Raw genomic sequence first — 20,527 nt, forward strand, 5'->3', positions numbered from 1 at the left:
CCGGACAGCTGGAGGCAGTTGGAGTCTGACTTTAAAGTTCTGAACATGGAGTTATAGTGCTTCCACGTTTTGTGCTGAGAGCCCTGGAAAATGCAGCCTCACGTCCCAGCGCGGAACTTTTATGGTTCTCAGGAGCATTGCCAGGTTTTCTTCTGTAAGCTATCAATCAACTGTCCAGTAAGATCTGGGATTAACATGCACTGCTGCAAGATTGGGAAAGGAGAGCCAGGAGGCTCAGGTAAGAACTGAGGGCAAGAGAAAAGAGTGACGTGGCAAGAAACCCCAAAGGGAAGGGAAGTACGCCCCAGCTAAGGCGAGGAAAAGTGCCTCCCACAGAGAAGATGCACAGAGGTCTGGCTAGACCACCATCCTGCCGAATGTCAGGGGGCATTCCACTCTTTAGGGGTAGCCCCTGGGGCTTTGGCATTGTGAGCTCAGCTCTGCCTCAGCAGAAGAGGAATAAAGTACAGAATTGGAAAGGCTCTGCTTCAGAAATGCTGTGGATACCCACACCCAAGTCTAACCTAGGGCAAGGAGCAGCTATGCGGAAGGTCTGGGCTGAACTTGCCCTTCAGTTCCCCCAATACCCATTTCGTAAACAAGCCCCCGCTGGACTGCCTGTCTCCAAGAAAGAAACCTCAGACCCGGAAAGCAGCAGCGGGCTCTGGGCTTCCAAGTGAATGCATTAGCGGAAGGTTTATGTGGGTGATTTACTAATCCTTGGCAGATTAACCTCAGTCAAATCAAGCTAGCTACTTAGGCCATCAAGGAAGGCCACAGGGAGATGGTATCCTGCCAGAGCGGGAGGGAGGAGAGAGCTTAGAGGTTAAGTCTCTGCTGTGCTTTCCTGCAGCACCAGCGAGTTCAGGACCTGGGAGACGGGACATATTTCAAACTGCAATAAATAAAAAAGGTTAAGGTTCTGAGCATCCTATTAGCAACAGTTTCAGAGTGTGGGGTGGGGTAGGCAGAGGTTTACTTATCTAGGAAGGTATCCAATGTTCTGAATACTGCCTAGTTGAGAACCAGGTGTTAGGGCCTGGTTTCTCCTTCCTATGAGAAGGCACAGATTCCAAAATCTTGATTTGCCTGTCTTGGCTCAGAAGATCAAAGAGAAGGAGACAATGTTAGATGCTGCTATGAGCAGAAAATGGTCGCTAACCTGCCCACTGAGGACCTCTACCATTCCGAGACCCCTAAGGGTGTGTCTGGAGTATCTTTGGTGTTTAGGAGGGTCACTACTCAGCTGAAGTCTGTCAGTGACATGAAGTCACAAGATGAGTAACATTTGGTGTGCACGTTTGGGCTCTGGGGTTCCCCCTTACCCCATATTCAAAGGCTTACTGCTTCCTTTTTTTCTTTCTGTTTTTGTTTGGTTGTTGGTTTGGTTTGGTTCCTACACCCTCCTCACACCCCCCCCCCCCCAATAGTAGTAAAATGAGAAGTCAACGATTTAGATTCTTGAATAGTCACCACTGGGAGTCTAGGCCTAGAGGCTCTGGCTCTCAGGAGGGAGGTGAGCTGTGGCAAGCAAGAGAAGGACCAACTCGTGCCCTGCACATCTGAGAGGGGCCATTCCTAGGCCTGACAAGCTAGGTCGAGCATTGGGGTTCGAAGTACGGTAGGGTGGGGTGAGGAGACTCGCCTGTTTTCGTCCTTTTCTCAGGAACAACTTACAGAATTTTATAACAGTTTTGAGACCTATGAGTGAGCTACAAAGACCATGCGGATGAATCCGGGAAGTGTCACTCAGTAGAGACTGCGGGCCTCCCCCCTGTCAGGATCTCTGGGCTAGGGAGTGCGAGGTTCCCCATTCTGGGTTCCTCTATTTCCGGGGTCTCTAAAGGAAGCCAAGGACGAATAGGGATGGAGGCAGGAGGGCTGATACCCTTAGGGCTTCGTCCCAGGTTTGTGCGACGCGCCTCTCGGCGGCCGCTCTGCGCGGCTGCAGAAGTACTTGGTGACCCGCCGGCGGCACTGCTCGCAGCGGACCGCGCAGCACCAGTGAAACTTGCAGTTGCAGCTGGACACGGTCTCGGCGCGGCGCTCCTCCACCGCTAGCCCGCAGTCCCCGCACAGCCGGCGGCAACTGCGACGCTCCCAGCGGCCCAGGGCGCGCCCGCGCCGCAGACACTCTCGGCCCTCGGTGCCCAGCAGCCCCAGGGTCTTGTTCTCCAGGCAGTAGTCCGGGGAGTCCTCCAGATGCACCAGCTCGCGTGTGGAGATGGAGCGGAAGGTGTCAGCGATGGCGCCTCGGCCTGCCGCGCTGTTGCCCGCTCCCTGCAGCAGATCCACTTTGAGCGCTGCGTGGTATTTCTCCTTCAAGTGCGCGCCTACCTCCCGGAATTCTGGCAGCTGCAACCAGCAGGTCTGCGTGGTGCAGCTGCCCGACACGCCGTGGCACTTACACGTGCGCTTCATGGTGCCCTTGACAGCCTAGGGTGGGGAAGAAAGCAGCACCTAAGCGCCCGGGCTGGAGCAGTTGTGAAGCGCCTAGCTAGTGAGTGGCCAGATTGGGTAAAACCCAGGAAAGAACCCAAACGTTGGCGCTGGTAGTGGATGGAGGCAGCTGCCTAGTGCGAAGGGCTGCGGGGGACTCACCTTGCGGCCAGCCTCATTGTTGTGCAGATTCATGGCTGCCCGGGCATCCTGTCCTGTCTCTAGAGCATCCACGAACTGCTTGGAAATTGCCTCTCCGAAGCCTACGTTGTCACTGCAGCCTCCCCAGAGCCAGCCTTGGCCTCCTGAAAAGGCGGGGAGCAGGGAAAGACACTGAGTCCAAAGCTTCCTGAGCTCACGTTTCTAATTGGGTGAGCTGGGGGGAGGGATGGGGAAGAGTTATAGTTGGGTGAGTGTTCTGTTTCTGGATTGGTTTCAGGCTTGTTTTTGCCACCTTGTGTGCGTGCCGTAATTCAGTCTGAGCCAATCCCCTGCTCAGGCCTTCATGACATAGCTAGCTGTCACGTGGATTCCCCCTTGTGCTCCCCTTGAAGAGTGCACGTGTCTGGCAGGTGGGCGGTTGAAGTCTGGAAAGGGACAGGAGTCCCTTTGAGACCTTTGAGAGAGGAAGAGGAACCAAAATGAAGTAATATGGAGCGCCAGAAGTCAGAAATTGAGTGACAGAGGACAGAGGATAAAACAAGCAGAAAAGAAGTCCCCTGGGAGGGACAGTTGACTGAGACTGCACACAATTCCGTTATGCTATCTCTGTGCTAAGGAAGGCCACTCTGGGAGAATAGGGCAGGGCTGTGGGTCGGAACTGGCTCACTCTCCTTCAGCATTGTTCCCCTCATAATTAGAAGACATTTTTTTTTATTCCTCCAAGTTTCCACTATGCTTACACACGTCTCATAGTGTAAGCGAACTTCCCAGGCTGCCTGTGCCCCTCAGTGCCACCCCCATCCCGAGCCCCCGTTTCTACTCACCCAGTTGTCCATTTCGGGAGTCATCACAGCCACAGTTGTCAAAATCTCCAAGACTGCAGTTTCTAGTCAGGGTGTACATGACCCCGGCAGAACTGATGGCGTGGACAAATGCTGTCTCCCGATTCGCTGGGGAAAGCCAAAGCCTCTCACGGGTTAGAAGAAAAGTCACAGTCCCTAACCCTCTACCACACACCCCTCCGGGCTCTACCTGATCCTCCCGTGTCTTTCTCTCTTCCAGGATCTGTGCCATCTCTGCTCTCAACCCTACTTCCTTCCCTCCAGTCTTTTTAAGTCACACACTGAAGTCTAAAAGCATTCAGCTTCAAAAGCTCCTCAAAGGGGCAGACTTTAGCACAATTATTTATCCTTTCTATGGTAACTTGGTCTCCAAGTTTCTCCTGGCTCAGGCCTCCCTCTAAGCCCTGGGTGTGTGTTTGGAGGGTGGGAAGGAAGTTAGCAGGGGAAAGATTTATGACCCTAACCTACATCTATCTCCTTGTTACTTAGATCTTGACAAAGCCTTTAGCCAACTGGGCAGCCAAAGACAGCACAGCACTGGAGATGGGGCAAAGTAATTTAAACAGTGAGGAATGGGGGGAAGGGAGGGAGGGAGACAGAGAGGGAGGGAGAGAGAGAAAGAACAAGCCCGGTGGTGGTGGCCTGTAATCCCAGCACTCAGGGAGGCAGAGGCAGGCAGATTTCTGAGTTCGAGGCCAGCCTGGTCTACAGAGTGAGTTCCAGGACAGCCAGGGCTATACAGAGAAACCCTGTCTCGAAAAAAACCAAATCAAAAAAAAAAAAAAGAAAGAAAGAAAGAAAGAAAGAAAGAAAGAAAGAAAGAAAAGAAAAGGAAAGAAAGAAAGAAAGAGTATAGACAGGGGAAAAAAAAGGACAGGAAGAAGGGATCTCAGGAGAGAGTGATGTCCTGAGCAGAGACTGGGTGAAAGTTGAGGGTGCAGAAGAGGAGGAGCCCAAGCTAAGGCCAGGGATCCCGGAGTTGAGGAGGCCAAGGCTTTCCTTACCGCTCCGAAGTCCTCCATGGCTGGACAGCTGTAAAGCTCTCTCGGGGCAATTCCAACGGTCCCAAGCAAACTGGTATTTACATTCTTCAATACCGCTCTGGGCACCAGCTGCCACACTGCTGGAGTAGACCAGGTAAGCCTACAGGAATATGGGCTCAAACATTTAGCCTCAGCTTAGGAGACATTTGCCCCACACCGGCCAAGCAACTCTCTCACCCACTCTGCCAGCCTTGTAATACTGACTGAGAAAGCAGTCCACGGACACCGGCTCACTTAACAACGCCCGTGTCCTTATAGATAGAACCACTGTGTAGGTCAGGACACTGAGGTATGGAGAGAAGTGCTTTGCCCAGGGCCTCACAGCAGCAGCAGATGGCGACCAGAAATTGGAGGAGTTGCCTTTGGTTTCTGTCAAACTTTATACCTTGACTTCAATCGTTATACTGAACCGTCTCTCCAAATTGAGCCACCATCACGTAATTCTTGAAACGTCAGGTGCTTGTTGTACCCCACTGCTAGCTAAGGATTGGTATTCTGGGAATTCCAGAATATTAGAGGGGACACTGCACTGTGTGGAGCTGCACCTGTCAAAGCGGGTGTCTTTCCTGGCTTGGGAGATTCTAGATGTAAATTCAGTAACAATACACCCAAGTTCTCATCTGGGCTCCGCCCATTTGCAAGTCCCTGTCTGTGCTGTATAGTACAGCATAATGCAATTTGTAGATGTAATGAAACCAACATATATTATCTTCAGCCAACAAGTTAAGACCGGTGACATCCAAATTAATCAAAGACTTCTTCCTTACCTTTGGACCAGTCATCAGAAAATTGTTCACTGACCTAGAAGGAAGAAAAGGCAGCGCATTGGAGAGACACCAGTTTGTTTCTGCTCCCAAGAGCCACAAAGATTCTTTCCATGATACACAAAGGAAAACAATTCATTTTCATAAGAGACAGTACACTCCTCACCAGGCTGATAAAGACAACCTGCTCAGGACCAGCAAGATGGCTCAGTGGGTAATCGTGCCTGATGCTGAGCCTGACCACTTAAATTCAATCCCCAGAACCCACACAGTAGATGAGAGCCAGTCCCTGCAAGGGCCCCACTCACAGTGCTCCAACACGTGTGCATACCCGAAATAAATTAAAAGCATCAAAAATTTAAAAGATAACCTATTTAACTTAAAAATACTGTGAGTCAAAAAGAGGATATTTCTTTAGATTAAAAAACTATTTTTATTTTAAGTGTATAAGTGTTTGCCTGTCTGTGGGAGACATACCACTTACCTAAGAAGCCCTGAAGAGAAGTCAGAACACTAGGACTGGAGTTATGGAGTTCTAAGCTACCATATGAATGCGGGGAACTGTACCTATGCTTTCTGAATGAGCAACCAGTGCTCTTAACCACTAAACCATCTCTCTGGCCCCATTTCTTTGGAATTTTAAAGTCAGTTATAATCTACAACACCATAAAAATATAAAGTTATAGCTTTCAATACCATAAAAAATGGAAATGTTGTTTGATTTGATTATTGTTTTTGTCACAGGCTGGGAACAGAGCTAACATTAACTCTTGGTACCAGACATTATTCAGTTTTTCACACACAGCTCTTTTAAATCATTTCTGCCCCAGACATTATTATCTGTTTTGTCCATGGGAGTGCAGAGGGGACAGCTAACTACATGTTGAGGCTTACCCAGCTGATAACTGAGGAAGTAGGATCTGAACCCAGGCTTAGCTGTCTCCAGAGTGTAGGCAGATGCCTGTCTAATGGAAGAGGTCATTGTCCGGGTTTTCGGGAATTGAATCCCAAATAAAGTCAAATCTGAAAAGTAGCTTGGTCTCTGCCTCTTACAAGCTAAGACCTGCTGCCATGGTTCAATGGCGTCACTCTTCCATCTTTATCCCAGAGAAATGACGACTTTCTAACTTAGGGATTTGAACGTGTGTGACCTATCCACAACTCACAAGCAAAACCCCTGTAGCTTTGCTTACTACACATGAGGCCACGAGTTCAAGCCTTAACACTGTAACAACAATATCCTCACCATAACAGAAATCACCAAATACGGAAAAACAAACAAAAACCAAACCAGTACATGCACACCGTCATGGACCACCACTCAGCAAAACTAAACAAGTGCTTGGATCACTCTCAAGGATGTTAAAGTCTATCTCAGACTGCAGTCACGGCTCAGTCATCATGTGAATGGGAGATGGGTGTGGTCGTTAGAGTCACGATCCTTCGTGATGGTAGGGTTAACTGTCCTAAGTATGGTGGTGATTACACAGGGATAGAGGCAGGGCAAGTCCTCTCTCTCTCTCTCTTTCTCTCTCTCTCTCTCTCTCTCTCTCTCTCTCTCTCGCGCGCACACACACACACACACACACACAAGCATGGATATTTGGTTTCTAGCTACTGTAAACTGTGTCTGAAAAAGCTCTTAAGTTCACTATATAAAAACTCTAAGATGGAAATATTGTGGAATGTTGGGGAAAAGGGCACAGAAGCTTCCTGAATATTTTTTTTTGCAACTTTTGCAGATCTACAGTTATATAGAAATTTAAAGTTAAATACATATATGATCTGCAGCCCTAGAGATTTGGAGAAAGAATTCAAAGTAGACATGTTAACCAAAATATTTTATCTATTAGTTTTCCAGCAGAGGAAAGTAGCATGGGAACTCCTGTGGGCTTACCGTCTTGTGGTGCCCCTTGCGTTCTGAAGGCTGAGAAGGGGCTGAGCATCAGGAAAGGAGTGGGAAACAAAGCAGATAAAAAAGCCCCTCTCTTATTGGTGGCCAAAAGGATTTGGTGGACTCTTCACCTGAGATGAAACATCCAAAATGTGGGTGGTTTTGAGAAACAGCATTAGCAGATTGGGGAACTTCCATATGAGAAGATGGAGATTTTGAAAGAGGAAAACGAACAAACAAGCAGAAAAAAAACCCACAGAACCTACAGAATCCAGCCAAAGGAAGGCCCACCTGTTGCATCTTGGCAGATAGAGCCAGGTCAACTAAAACAGGCCTGTGCTCTACCGAGGGAGCTTTGCCGAAGAACTCACAAAGAAATTCAAGACAATTTGAATGAGTTCACAACTGTCAAAGTCATGCTACGTTAGGTTCGGAGATAAGTTTCTGATCCTAAAGCCTGGTGCCAGAGATAACAGAAAAGAAGGAGCTTACTCTGACACAACAGAGCAATCCTTCCATTCGGACCAGCTCGGCGAGCTCCACAGTACCAGACCAGATGGAAGAGTTACCATTTTACAGAGCACAAGTTACTGGGAAAGAAGATAGAGTGAAGCAGGGCATGACGACAGTGAGCAAAACTTAGCCAAGGCTGAGCCTGGGTCAAGATTCTCTCTATGAAAGGGTCTAAGGTAGGACAATGGGGGAGTAAGGGACAGAGGAGTTCCCTTCCTGGAGAACCTATAATATGGAAAGGTTTGTGTGACATGTGTGTCAGATGCGGCATTAAAGTGACAGGTTTAATTGAACATGGGACATGGGACAAGACTGTGGGTCTTATTCGGACATTCCCATGATTACGTTCTTACTTGTAGCTTATCCTTGGTCCACGTGACTGCTTTACGTGTATGTAAAATATCCAACTGTGTCCTTGTGGCAAGCACCCGACTAGGAGAGTCTTAGTTCTGATTGATGAGACAGTGTTGTGCTGACCTTTGAGCCAGTGAAAATAAAGACTGCGGATAACACAGGGAGGGCTGACAGAAGATGGAGAGAATGCAGAAAGTGTTTTAGGGTGGGCTGGGTGCCACCTAGGGACAGCCAGAGGATTGAAGAGAAGACGCTAACAGACATGGAAGATGCAATGTCTGCTTAATAGACAGCACTTCTGTATGGGTGGGGCATGATGTATATATACACTCAGATATACATTCTCCCATTCCCACAGGGATATATAGTTGCCACTGCCACCACCCAGACTAAATACTAGTCAAAGGGTTTCTACCACTTCCTGGATCTTCCCAACTATCCTCAGACCTTTTTGGTCAATCTCCAGACTCATGCATTCAACTGTATTTGTGATCTGGAAGGCATCCAGCTTATCTTGCCTCACAATGAACTCTCTCTCTGTTGCTACCTCAACCCACTCTGTCTGTGGGCGCTCCACCTCAGAGCAGGAAAGTCCCTCCTTGCTCAGATAAAAGTCCCTGAGAGTCACCTTTGACTCCTCTTCTTCTCCTGTAGTCGACCTGTCCTCAAATCTTGCTGACTGCATGCAGCTCATAATGTAGCCAGTTCTCAACATCTACCCTAATTTTACTCTGGCTCAAACCATCACCAGCTCCCATCTGGATTAATGGGAAAGTGCATTAATTACTTGGCTATGGTGAGATACACCATATGGTGTGTGGTGAAATGGTGAGGGTGAGTCTGGAAGATTTTGACTTTAAGTTTGTATGAAAACTTCCTTAAGCTCAGCAACAACAAAACGACTCAGTGTAAAACCAGGCACAGGACTTGAATATACATTTTCCCGAAGAAGACGTGTGTTAGGAATTGGTTCTAATGCTTCGTCTTAATTCAGCTCCCGATGCTGTCCCTGTTCCCAGCTGGCTTTGATTGTTAATAAAGAATTGCTGTACAGCCACTGGCTAGGCAGAAAGATGCAGGTGGGGCTTTTAGATTGCACATGCAAGGGACAGGGAGGTGGGGAGGGGAGGAAGAGGAGAACCTCCATGACTTGGAGGGAGAGGGATGAGATTTAAGAACCGCACAAGAAAAATCAGTCAGCCATGTAGGTGGAAAGGGAAAGCGGGGCCGGGGGGCGGGGGCGTGCAGGGAGCTGCCCAGAAGGTAACAGGGCAGCAAAGATAAAACATAGATTTAGCAGGTGTTAAGCCAGGACATGTGGAGGGAAATGTGCACTAGCCGCAGGGAAGTTTAGAAATGACCAACCATTGAACAAGTCAAGACATATCAAAATTAGCTGTTGCATGCGCGTGCATGTGTGTGTGTGTGTGTGTGTTGTGTTTCATTCACAAATCCAAAGGGCTCCTAGATAGGGTATGTGCAGCGCTCATGATACCCTCTGAGAGCCAAAGCAGTTTAACTAATCACCGCTAGAGATGTGCAAACGACCAAGGAGCTCATGGAAAGATGCTCTGTGTCGTCAAAGAACATGAATCACAAGAATCCATGCCCACCACAGTAGCTAGACTGAAATAAGAAGACTGGGTGTGGTAGCCCACACCTCTGAAGCCCACTCCAGAGCACGCAGGAGGCAGATGCAGAGGACCTCTCTGAGTTCAGGGACAGCCAGGACTACAGAAAGTGACTCTGTCTCAAAAATGAATGAATGAATGAATGAATGAAATGCTGATTAAAAACTCAAAGCAACCAGAATCCTTATATGTTGCCAGTTAGATTGTTAAAAAAAAAAAAGTGCATGCACTTTTGAAAATTGTTTAGCAATTCCTCCACAGGTTAAATATGACACAGCCAGGGCAGAAATATATGCAATAAAACATGTATGCTCTATTCATAGCAGTATTAACTAGAATACCCCAAACCTAAAACTGTCCAAAGTCTAGCAGCATTATCCATGGTAGAATGCTAGTTGACCATAAACGTAAATGAAGTACTGAGCACGCGCCAACACAGATGGGTATCCCTCTCTAAGAGAAAGAACCCAGACACAAAAGCCCAAGAACTATACAGCTTCTTGCTGTTGATTTTACAAGAAGCGCCAGAAAAGACCCTTTTTTTTTTAAGATTTAAATTTTTTATGTGCATTGGTGTTTTGCCGGTATGTAAGTCGGTGAGGGTACCAAGTTCCCTGGGATTGGAGCTACAGACAGTTGTGGGTACTGGATTCGAACCTGGGTCCTCTGAACGAGAAGCCAGTACTATTAACTGTGAGCCATCTCTCCAGCCCATAGAAAAGACTATTCTATAGAAACTGAAGTTAGATTGTCAGTTGTCAGGGGAACAGGGGAGAACACTGGGCCATGACTGCTAGAGGAGAGGGGGTTTCTTTCAGGATTGATAAAAATCAGAAATGAATGGTGTAGAGGGTTGCACAGTATGTGGATTCACTCCTCTAAGGGTGAATTTTACACCTCTAAGGATGCAGAGACACTGGAGAAGCACCCAAGACTGCCTGACCAGAGAAGACTCTGGCTTGTTATCGCCTTGGCTTATCCATTGACTTCAAAGTTCATCATGGATACCTCTCAGATTAATATGATAATTCCTCAGGAGATTCTAGCTCTGTTGTCACTCAGGAAGGTGCCTGAGCTGGCTCTGATGACAGCATCTTTCCCAGATAGCCATGTGGTTTCACCGCACCCCAGGGTGGGAGGGGCGAGCAGACAGTGCTCTTCACCAGTTCCCACAGGCTGCTGGGAGGCTGACATGCCTGACTGAGGACTAGACGCCAGCCTGGCTCCCGTTCCTGGCTCCTCTCTCTCATAGCACTCAAGTGGCGTCCTCATATCATGGCCCTCTTTCTTCCCCAAAGCACAACAAAATGTCTGCAGAGGTGGACCACGCCACTAAGGAGTCTAAGTCTGGCCAAGGCGTGTCCCTCTTCTGGTCTCCACTCACTGCCTCTGCTTCTGGATGTCTGCAAACACAGCAGCTCTTCAGTTATGTCCTCAGACTCTGTCTGCACTCCAGTGAGCTTTCCTGGGGTGAGCTTTTAACCCGACATTTGCTTTTTCACTGTTTATATGCTTGTCTGCCGCCACCTTGTTCTTACAAGTTAATTTACAGCTAGAATCAGGGGCAGCAAGCAGCTCTCCCTACCCTGTTCTCCACAGTTCTCACAGAACAGCACTCACTGTGCTGGCTCAGGCTCCCAAGCCCTGTGACTTAGCTTGGTCCTTGCTCTTGACTTCACCACCTTCAGCTATGGCACCCCTGTCACAGCCTCTGAGGAAGAGGGCTTTTTCCTCTAAATCTTCACAGTGCTCCTCGTGCTATCTTTCCCGTCATTTAAGGGCCATCTGGGATGCAGCTCCATGCCCTGGCTGAGTGCCTCACTTGAGGCCATGTGGGTGACCTTCACAGCAGAGCCCAGGTGAGTTTACCTTCCTTTCCACTGATTCTCCACTCAGGGACCTTCTCGCTTGGAGCAACCTCAGAGACTAGACAGTAGTCAAGTCTACTCTCGGTTCTTGAGGCTTTTATCTATAGCACCACACTTGAAACTTGGTTCACCCACTGGACCCTCTAGTCCACAGTAAGCCTGTTCCCAGTGGGAAGTTTTTCTCAAGGAGGTAGAATAGGAAAGGAAGGGCTCCAGAGCAGGTCAATACCTCTGCTGCTCTGGCAGTGCCTGGAAAGTCTCCAAGTTGTTTTTCCTCAGAATATATCTTTCCTCCCCTAATATTTATTACACACACACACACACACACACACACACACACACACACACACACACACTGAAAGCCCTTCACTACCTGACACTTTTTGAAGAAGCTTGCATTATTTTTCTAACCTCTAGAGTTACGAGGTAACTGCAAACTCTTGTCTCTGCTGATCAGAGCTTCTGGGCAGAGCTTCTGGCCACTACCCCCTCAGCCTCAGTCCGAGGATGATTCCTTCACACTTGGCAGAGTATACAAGGTACTGCATATAACAGCATCGTGTTGTGGTCGACAGGTTCTCAGCCATGGTCTGAACACTGCCTCACTGTGGCACTGACAGATCTGGACCAGACCTGTTCAAGCACAGACTCTGTGTGCATTCATCTCTTAGCCTGGCTAAGGCCTTGTAACTGAGCGAATTCCAGGTGCCTGCCTTTCCTGCCTATGCACCTACCCAGGAGGCCACTCCAGCTCATTCAGTGAGCTCCACACAGGTGTGTCCCTGATGGTTGAAGCAGCTTAGACCGGATCCCCTTTGCTCTGTCCTACTGATGCTGCCCGCCTCACTTTGATCCTGTTCCTCCACTGTCCTGGCAGGCTTTTGACGCCCTCATTTCTGGTTCCTTTTACGTCTGCCTTTCTTTCTTTGTTTCTTTCTTTTCTTCTTTTTTCTTTTTTTTCTTGGGACAGGGTTTCTCTGTGTAGTCCTGGCTGTCCTGGAACTCACTCAGTAGACCAGACTGACCCCGAAACTCAGAAATCTGCCTGCCTCTGTCTCCCAAGTGCTGGGATTAAAAGCATGCGTCATCACTGCCCGGCTTTCAATTGTGTCTCATAACAGCCACGGAAAAAGTCTGGAGGTCATGAGGCTCCCATCCCATTGGTCTCTCTTGGTTCTGACTCTGACATTAAAGCTGCGTTAGCAGGCTAGGGGAAGGGGGCATGACAGTGAGTGTTAATCACAGATCTTACAGACACACAGAGGTGTTTCAGAGAAACCGCTAAGAGGCTTCAGAGCAGGAAGCCGCCTGGGGCTCCAGCCAGAAGGGCCTCATTTGCAACTTTCTGAATGGAGTTCATCTCTTGCCTGAGGGGGCTGGGGAGAGCTGAGTCAATTCCTTTCCGGATTTTCCTAATGATTCTCTGTGTTCCACAACACGTGTGAGCACACAAATACAAGCTCACACAATTACACAGCAACAGTCTCACTGATAACTGTGAAACTGGACCCAAGAGTTCCAGAAGTTTCTTTCACTGCCCTCTGACAATGCCCCGAGGATATTCAACCCAGGAGCCTTCTACTGCATGAGGAGCTGAAAAAGTAAAAGCTTTTCACAGACCAATTGGGTGACTAATTCTTATGCACTAATTCTTAAGCTTTATAAATCACAGAAACTGACCCTATTATAGTCCGGAGAAGGGAGTAGAAAGAAGGCACAAACATCTGAACTCTTAGAAGGAAGAAAGGAAGTAGATTTCAAAGATTTAATTTCCTCCTATTTTCAAATGTGGCAAGAAGAAATTAAAAAAAAAAAAAAAGCTTAAGAGGCTGGGGCTATAGCTCAACGGTGGAGAATTTGCCTAGTGTATAAGCCCTAGGTTCCAGCCCCTTCACTGGGCAGGGGATGCAGGGATAAGGGAGAGTTTATAGCGACAAGATCGACAAGATCACAAGATCGTGTTCAGGGGTAAAGAGCCTGGATTCTGAGCAGCAAGTGTGGACTCCAGGGAGCAGTAACTTACCAGAACAGATGAGAGACAGGAGACCGAATTGTGACTAGAAGAAGGGTTGGTTGTAATTTTGTTGTTTTCAAGATGAGTTTAAAGGTGAAACTCAGGAGCTCATAGCTTTAGGTCATGTTCTTGTAACTACTTCATGGCTTAAAATGCTCTTAAAATACACATCTGCCCCAACAAATAAGTCAAAAAATATTTTTAACGAATATGTAAATCTTCTATATGATACTGAAACATATTTGTATGGGAAAGTTAGTCTTACAAACCACTTGACTAAAACAAAATGTTAAGTAGCTGTGTTCATTTTAGTGCTCATCCTTACATTAAATATTCCTAAAAACGCCACATCAGTTCAAATCCAGCCCTTCCCAAATAATTATTGGCAGAGGCCAATGGTCAGCTTTGGGACAACATCAAGCCAGGAAGCCCTGCTAAGCAAGCTTCCCACCCCTCACTCCACCCCACCCCGGAGGAAGTCACCAGTTTGCAGGGAAGTCTTTTCCCTGCCAAGGGAGGCATTGTTAGTCCAGGAGAGCTTACAAAGCCAGGGCAGTCCTCTCCCCATTTCCACTCTTCTTTGTGCATTACAGCAAGCTCCACAGAGAAAGCCATGCCGCAGGAAAGCCCTCAGCACTTGGCATTTAAATGAGGGAAGGGAGCCAGCGGCTGCCTCCTCCTGGGGCCTCTGAGGGAGTCCAGGAGCCTAGCACCTGCAGCAGCTTCTTTCCCAGTCGCTGTTCAGGCGGCTTATGTTTCCTGATTTAGTCACCTAGGTCTCTGTGAAGTAGACTTAAAATGATTCCTGGCCATTGCATAGATGGACACAAACCTACCTCAGAAGTCTCCTGTAACCGTAGGAATGACTCCCCACTCCCTAAACCAGCAGCTGAGCGGCTCAAGACAGCAGAACCAACAGGCACCTTAAGACCCCTAACTAATGGAACTAAATTCAAGTGGACAGTGAAACACACACACACACACACACACACACACACCCTGTCTAGTCTGCTCCAAGCACTCATTTTGTTGCCTTTGCTGCTCAACACAAGCCTGTATCTGAATGACACACCTGTACTCTGGATCGCTCTCTCCCAACGGCAACCATAATTGTGTGCTGTCCCCACAATTCATTCTACCTGCTGGCTCTAGATCTCTCAGATGTAAGATAGGGCAGTCCTTCTGTCCCCCCCCCCCCGTTTCTGTTTTGAACTGTTTTAGAAGATTCAGAGTCCGAGAAACATATGTATCTGGAAATGCTATAGAAAGTGTAGTCGGAACAACGTGGCCTGGAGTCGACCTTGGCTGAAGCTGAATTATAGCGGTTTCTTCCTAGCTGCTCACTCTGCTTTTACCAAGGAGGAAGATGAGGAGGAGGAAAAGTCTGTAATTAACCTACAATTAAGCAGAGCTCCCCTGAAATAACAACTATGGAGTCTAAGCTCTGCAAACACCCTGATGAAGCTGAGTTCATTCTCCCGACAGCACAGTGAGAACAGCCTGTTGATTTGCTGTTGGCATGAATTAGCAGGGTAAGGAACTCAGAGTCTGACAGGGAACCAGGGAGTCTGAGTGTGAGGAGGAAGAGAAGGAGGAGGAGGGGGAGGAGGAGGAGGAAAAGAAGAAGGAGGAGCAGAGGAAGGAAGAGGAGGAGGAAGAGGAAGGGGAAGAGGAAGGGGAAGAGGAGGAAGAGGGGGAGGAGGAAGAGGAGGATGAAGAAGAGGAGGAAGGGAAGAAGGAAGATGAGGAGGAGAAGGAAGAGGAAGGAGAGGAGGAGGAAGAAGAGGAGGAGGAGGAAGGAGAGCAGAAGGAGGAGGAAGAGGAGGATAAGGAGGATAAGGAGGAGAAAGAGAAGGAGGAAGGGAAGGAGAAAGAAGAGGAAGAGAAGGAAGAGGAGGAGGAGGAAGAAGAAGGAGAAGACTGGGATTTAGTACAGCAGAAGGTGATCAAGATACTGAATGGAGGGAAATTCTTCCTTCTGTGGAATAGTTGAAGTCCGGCCCAAAGAAGACTGTCATTCCAGAGTCTGACAGAAAGATTAACATCTGCCTTTTTTTATGGAGTCTTACTGGGGTCAGTGGACATACAAACTGGTCAAAACAATGAGTTGGGAGAGGTTAGATAGTGGTGAATTTAAAGGCCCCCTCATGGACTGATTGGTTGGTTGATTGATTGATTGTTTGATTGACTGACTGATTGATTGATTTTGTGGCTGAGAGAAAACTCTAACCTAGAAGCATAGAAAGAGATGACAAGATCAATACCAGGGGCTCGCAGAAAAGATTAAGGAAAAACAAACATAAAAGTTTGGCTCGTAACGAGGCTCTGAGTCTGACCACAGTGAATGCTCATTTCTTTTGAGAGACTTCAGGGTCTAGGCATACTTCAGATGGGAGCAATAGGCACTGTATTAATGGAAACTGAACACAAAGCACCCACCCCCCCAAACTATTAACCAAGCCTAGGGTTTTGCTTAGTAAGAAAAATCTGCTTTCAGGAAAAAGAAAAATTATTACTAATTTTTATCCTAAAATTACTAAATTTTATCCTAAATTTTTATCCTAAAAATTATTGCCTGGACCTCACTCTCTTGGCCATATGAATTCTCTCTCTGTCTTCTGATGAAAACAAGAAAGAGTCATTAAAGCCTAAGAGAAGGAACTTTATTAATAATCATCCTAAGAGAGAAAGCATCAACAGACAGAGAGCAGAATCGAACCAGCTGTCCAGCCAGAGGAAAGAAACAACAGTCTTTTCCCATGGAAGAGCAGACTTGGATGAAAAGGCCTTTGTTTCTGCTCCTTTTTATACACAAAGACACACACACACACACAAACATACACACACATACACACGTGCACACACACACCATGTACCTCAGAGCAGCCTCCTCAATACAAGGAAAATAATAGTCCTGTCTTTTCTCAGGACCTCATGAGTTTTGTTGCAATTATTGTAATAGTAATATCACTGTTGTCATTCATGATAGGAGAAATAAAGATTGTAAAAGAAGCCACGGGGCTCCCAGTGTGAAGGAAACGAGGGGTAAGTGGAAGCTGACCTTTGCTGGTCCTGTGTCTAGCCAGGCTCCCTGTCATGAAGCTACTCAGCTAGACTATCTCCTGGTTACTCCAGCTTCCCAGACAGTTTTAAACCATATACTTGTTGACAGGCTAGGGAGCTACTAGTGAGGGCATGTTTCACATTAGCAATCTATTTTCTAGATTCCAAAGCAGCTCCCCACACTGCTTCTTTCTGTGATTTGAGAGACCTTCAAGCTCTCCGAGAAAGGGCATAACTCACTGACGTGACCCGCTGGACCTGCCTTTGACTGAACTTCCTCTTTTCACGTCTGGTAGTGGGAAAACTCACCGTGATAAATGCGTAACACAACAAAGAAACCATCGAGAGTTCAATAACTTTAAATAAGCTTGTAATTTTTTTGTTCTTATTTTTTTCTTCAGACTGGGTCTCTTTATGTTGCCCTGGCTGTCCTAGAACTTACTATGTAGAACATGCTGGGCTCAGACTCACAGATCCACTAGCTTCTGACTCCTGAGTGCTGGGATTAAAGGCATGGGCCATTACACCTAGAATAAATTTGTATTTTACTTTCTACAGCATCCATTTAAAAATGATGACAGCTGGGCGGTGGTGGCGCATGCCTGTAATCCCAGCACTCTGGGAGGCTGAGGCAGGTGGATTTTTGAGTTCGAGGCCACCCTGATCTACAGAGTGAGTTCCAGGATAGCCAGGGCTATACAGGGAAACCCTGTCTCCAAAAAACAAAAAACAAAAAACAAGCAAACAAACAAAATAAAAATGATGACAGTTAAAGACAAATAATGTTAGCCATATACATACAATGTTTGTTGACACTATCCATGTAAAGATTCTCTGACAATAGCTGACTCTTGCACTGTCCTACCTTAGTGGTGGAATCTCGCCACCAAGCACAAGGAGACTCTGGATTTAATCTCTAGTATCACCAAAAGCAAAAGCCCAAATTGAGACATTTCTTGGTCAGGGGCTCTAGCACCTTAGCATCAGATACAATTTCAATATCCATAAAAACATTACTATAAAAACCCAAATACTGAGACCCAAGGGGTAATGTGTTTGTCTTTGTCTTACAATTCAATAATTTCATATAAATTTTGCATGTGTGTGTGTGTGTGTGTGTGTGTGTGTGTGTATGCAGACCCTGGGAGAGCAGGTAAAGGATGTGGAGATGTGGTTAAGGTGTGGGGCAGGGGACGTGAGCACCCATTGCTGTTATGGGACATTAGTTGGAGTGCAATTGGAAGAACAGTTAAGGAAAAGCATCTTATGCCCATTTCCTCCTGATGAGAAGGTGTATCAGGACCAGTTAGTTCATCAGGTCCCACCGTGCCCGGCATTATCTCTCTCCTTGGCATTGTCTCTACTTCACGAATCCCTCTTCTCCTTTTTAAGGAGCCATAAAGATTAGGAAAAACCAAAAGAAAACGCTTCTCAAGTTACTGAGGAATAACCCACCCACCCCCAAACGGTCCACCACTGCGGGATAGTGACAAGTCCTCTTTTAAAAAATTCCTCTTCTGCTGTGTCCTCGTCCCAGTAAAGCTCCCGTGTAGGTGAAAGTCACTATTATCTCTTTTCAAGCCCAGGAATGTTTGTTGCTGGACTCCCTTAGACAGTGATTTCAGGCGGCCCTACAACTGAACAGCCAAGCAGACATTGCGCTTCTCTGTTTGTTAAACGCTTTTGAGGTCTTACATAAAAGGTTGATAATGAAGTATTAAGAGAAACATGTCAAAGGCTGTGGTTGGTCAAATTTCTCCATGGGACAATGGGGGGTGACAACCTTATACAAAACCCTCAGTGTCTCACCAGAGGCAATAATCCATATTTAATGTTAAATTTTAAAGATCACTTTTCAAACATTACCCAAAAGCAGAATCTTAGCAGAGTATACGTTTTAAAAAAATTCAAATCAAGACTTTTAAGGAGAAGCAATTAAAGTCTGAGTGCGTTACACTGGAGCATTGGGTATTTCCCACTCACGCCGGGCCAGGCAAGGAGGAGTTCTTAAGTCCCGTGTTTAAATTAGGACGAACTTTCACATCTCTTTTCTCTTGTTTTCTTTTTGAATCCAGACACTTGAATTTGGACAGACAAGCAACCCAGCCACCCTTCAGTGTGGCTGTGTCAGTGTCGGAATGAAGTGCACATGACCCCCTTCAGCAGGGAGGGAGACACACAGTAAAGGTATTTTCTAATAGGACAATTCATCGCCCTGCCCTGGTGACTAGGGAGAGGCATCTCGTGTTTCTCTTTTGCTGATATTGAATCAGCTGATGAACAGGACGGATACCAGTAGAAATGTCCTGCCATCGTCTCCTGGGCCTTTTGTCGTTTTGTTCTCAGTGAGGCAGAGATGGCTTTTTCCCCCCTCTCCTCTTTTTATGTTGAAATATTCAATTAAAAGGCCAATTAAAACTGACCAATTATTTGGCGGTTTTGCTCATAATTGGGGAAGTTGCAACTCGTTACGTTTAGTTACGAGTAGTTGTGCTAAGTTGGTGAACTTTGAAATCAACACTTTAGTACTGACCGCCAGGCTCACTCATGACAAGAAGAGTCTCAATTAGCACAAAAAGCAGGCTCCTGCAAGGACTTTTCTATTCTGGCTTCCTGGATAGGTTGTGAAGCAGGTGGATTTGTATCTTACGTAGAGAATCAAAGTGAAAACTTAAGGGGGGCTGTTGGGGTGTTGATTGAGATAGCATCCGAACTGAGGAGAAACTCCAAATTTCCTATCAGTGTGTGTTCCTCGGGCCAGGCCCTATAGTTTCATATTCTTGCTTATTAACGCTTGCATGTGCAGATGCTCCCACAGTTCCTAAGAACAAGGAAAATACCACCTAGCATTTGTCTGAGAGTTTGCAAATCACCTTTACATGTTATCTGGTTTTTCAGAGAAATTGAGGAATTTCTGTACATTGAACAACTTGAAGCAAAAGCTAGAAGATTTGCTTTCAAACCTGTTCGTTTAACCCGATGCCAAGAGCTCCAGTGCACTTACAAGGTCCAGGGCGTGCGTGCTAATATGAGTCGTTTCTTAGAGAATTCTGAAGAAAAGTCAGAAAGTGTAGAACCAGGTCCTGCCCATCCTGTCTCCAGCAGCGTGAGCTCAGGGAGCCCCAAAGCACCGCTCTGGCCACAGCAGGGTCAGGAGCCAATGCTCCAGGCTACTGTCTGTTTCTCCCCTAGATCACTTAAAATTTGTAGTATGATCATTTATAAAAATATACAAAGCCCCTCCCTTTTAGGTCCAATCTTTTGTTGGCCAGAATCCTAAAGATTCTCTGAAGCCAGGCGTACACTTAGGGGCAGCTCTATTGCACAGAATGGCTTTTCCTAAGACGGATCTCCAGGCCTCCTCGCTCCCTCCAGCACATCCCACATCCAAGCAGGTTACTTACCAGGCGTGGCTGCGGTGAAGGACACAAGTGACTAGAAGAACGCACACGGGCTTCATGAGAAACATAGTCTTCTGAGAAACGCAGGGAGACCGTCTCAAACACTGAGAGATGGGAAGCATTCTTCTCAGAGGCAAAGGGATGGCTACCTTGGTGTGTAAGCGATCCCAAACAGTGTTAAGGGGTGGTGAAATGGAGCTACCTCAGATCCAAAGAAGAGATTATCTACTTAATTAAAGTTTTTCCCTCTAAGTCCTTCAGCCAATCAGAACTCAAGTGCCAGAGAAAGATTGAGCTGATCAAAAGAACACTCCAGGGTCCTCCCGGACGGTCAAACGCAGAAGGGGACAGGAGAATGGGGACAAAGGAGGGAGGGGGAGAAAGAGACATAGCAAATCCCCTCCACAGAATCTCTGCGTGGAGTGGCCTCTCTCTCTTGCTTTTCTCTGCCCACCGGCTCACAACCAACCCCCTTCCCGAGCACACGTATACACAGACACATCCACACAGGGAGAGCCTGATCCCCAAGAGGGATTTAG

General features: G+C 47.0%; 1 protein-coding gene across 1 annotated transcript; it reads right to left on the bottom strand.

The window, feature by feature from the left end:
• Window positions 1-1,672: 1,672 nt before the first annotated feature.
• On the bottom strand, window positions 1,673-20,120 carry Wnt8b (Wnt family member 8B). Its single transcript, XM_052185180.1, has 6 exons — window positions 19,992-20,120; window positions 5,254-5,287; window positions 4,448-4,586; window positions 3,426-3,551; window positions 2,602-2,744; window positions 1,673-2,436 (listed from the first exon to the last, which is right to left on the bottom strand). The coding sequence occupies exons 1-6, from the start codon at window positions 20,108-20,110 to the stop codon at window positions 1,891-1,893; spliced, it is 1,107 nt and encodes a 368-aa protein (XP_052041140.1). The 5' UTR covers window positions 20,111-20,120; the 3' UTR covers window positions 1,673-1,890.
• Window positions 20,121-20,527: the final 407 nt, after the last annotated feature.

This window comes from Apodemus sylvaticus, chromosome 1 (assembly GCF_947179515.1).
Source record: "Apodemus sylvaticus chromosome 1, mApoSyl1.1, whole genome shotgun sequence".
Lineage (NCBI taxonomy): Eukaryota > Metazoa > Chordata > Mammalia > Rodentia > Muridae > Apodemus > Apodemus sylvaticus.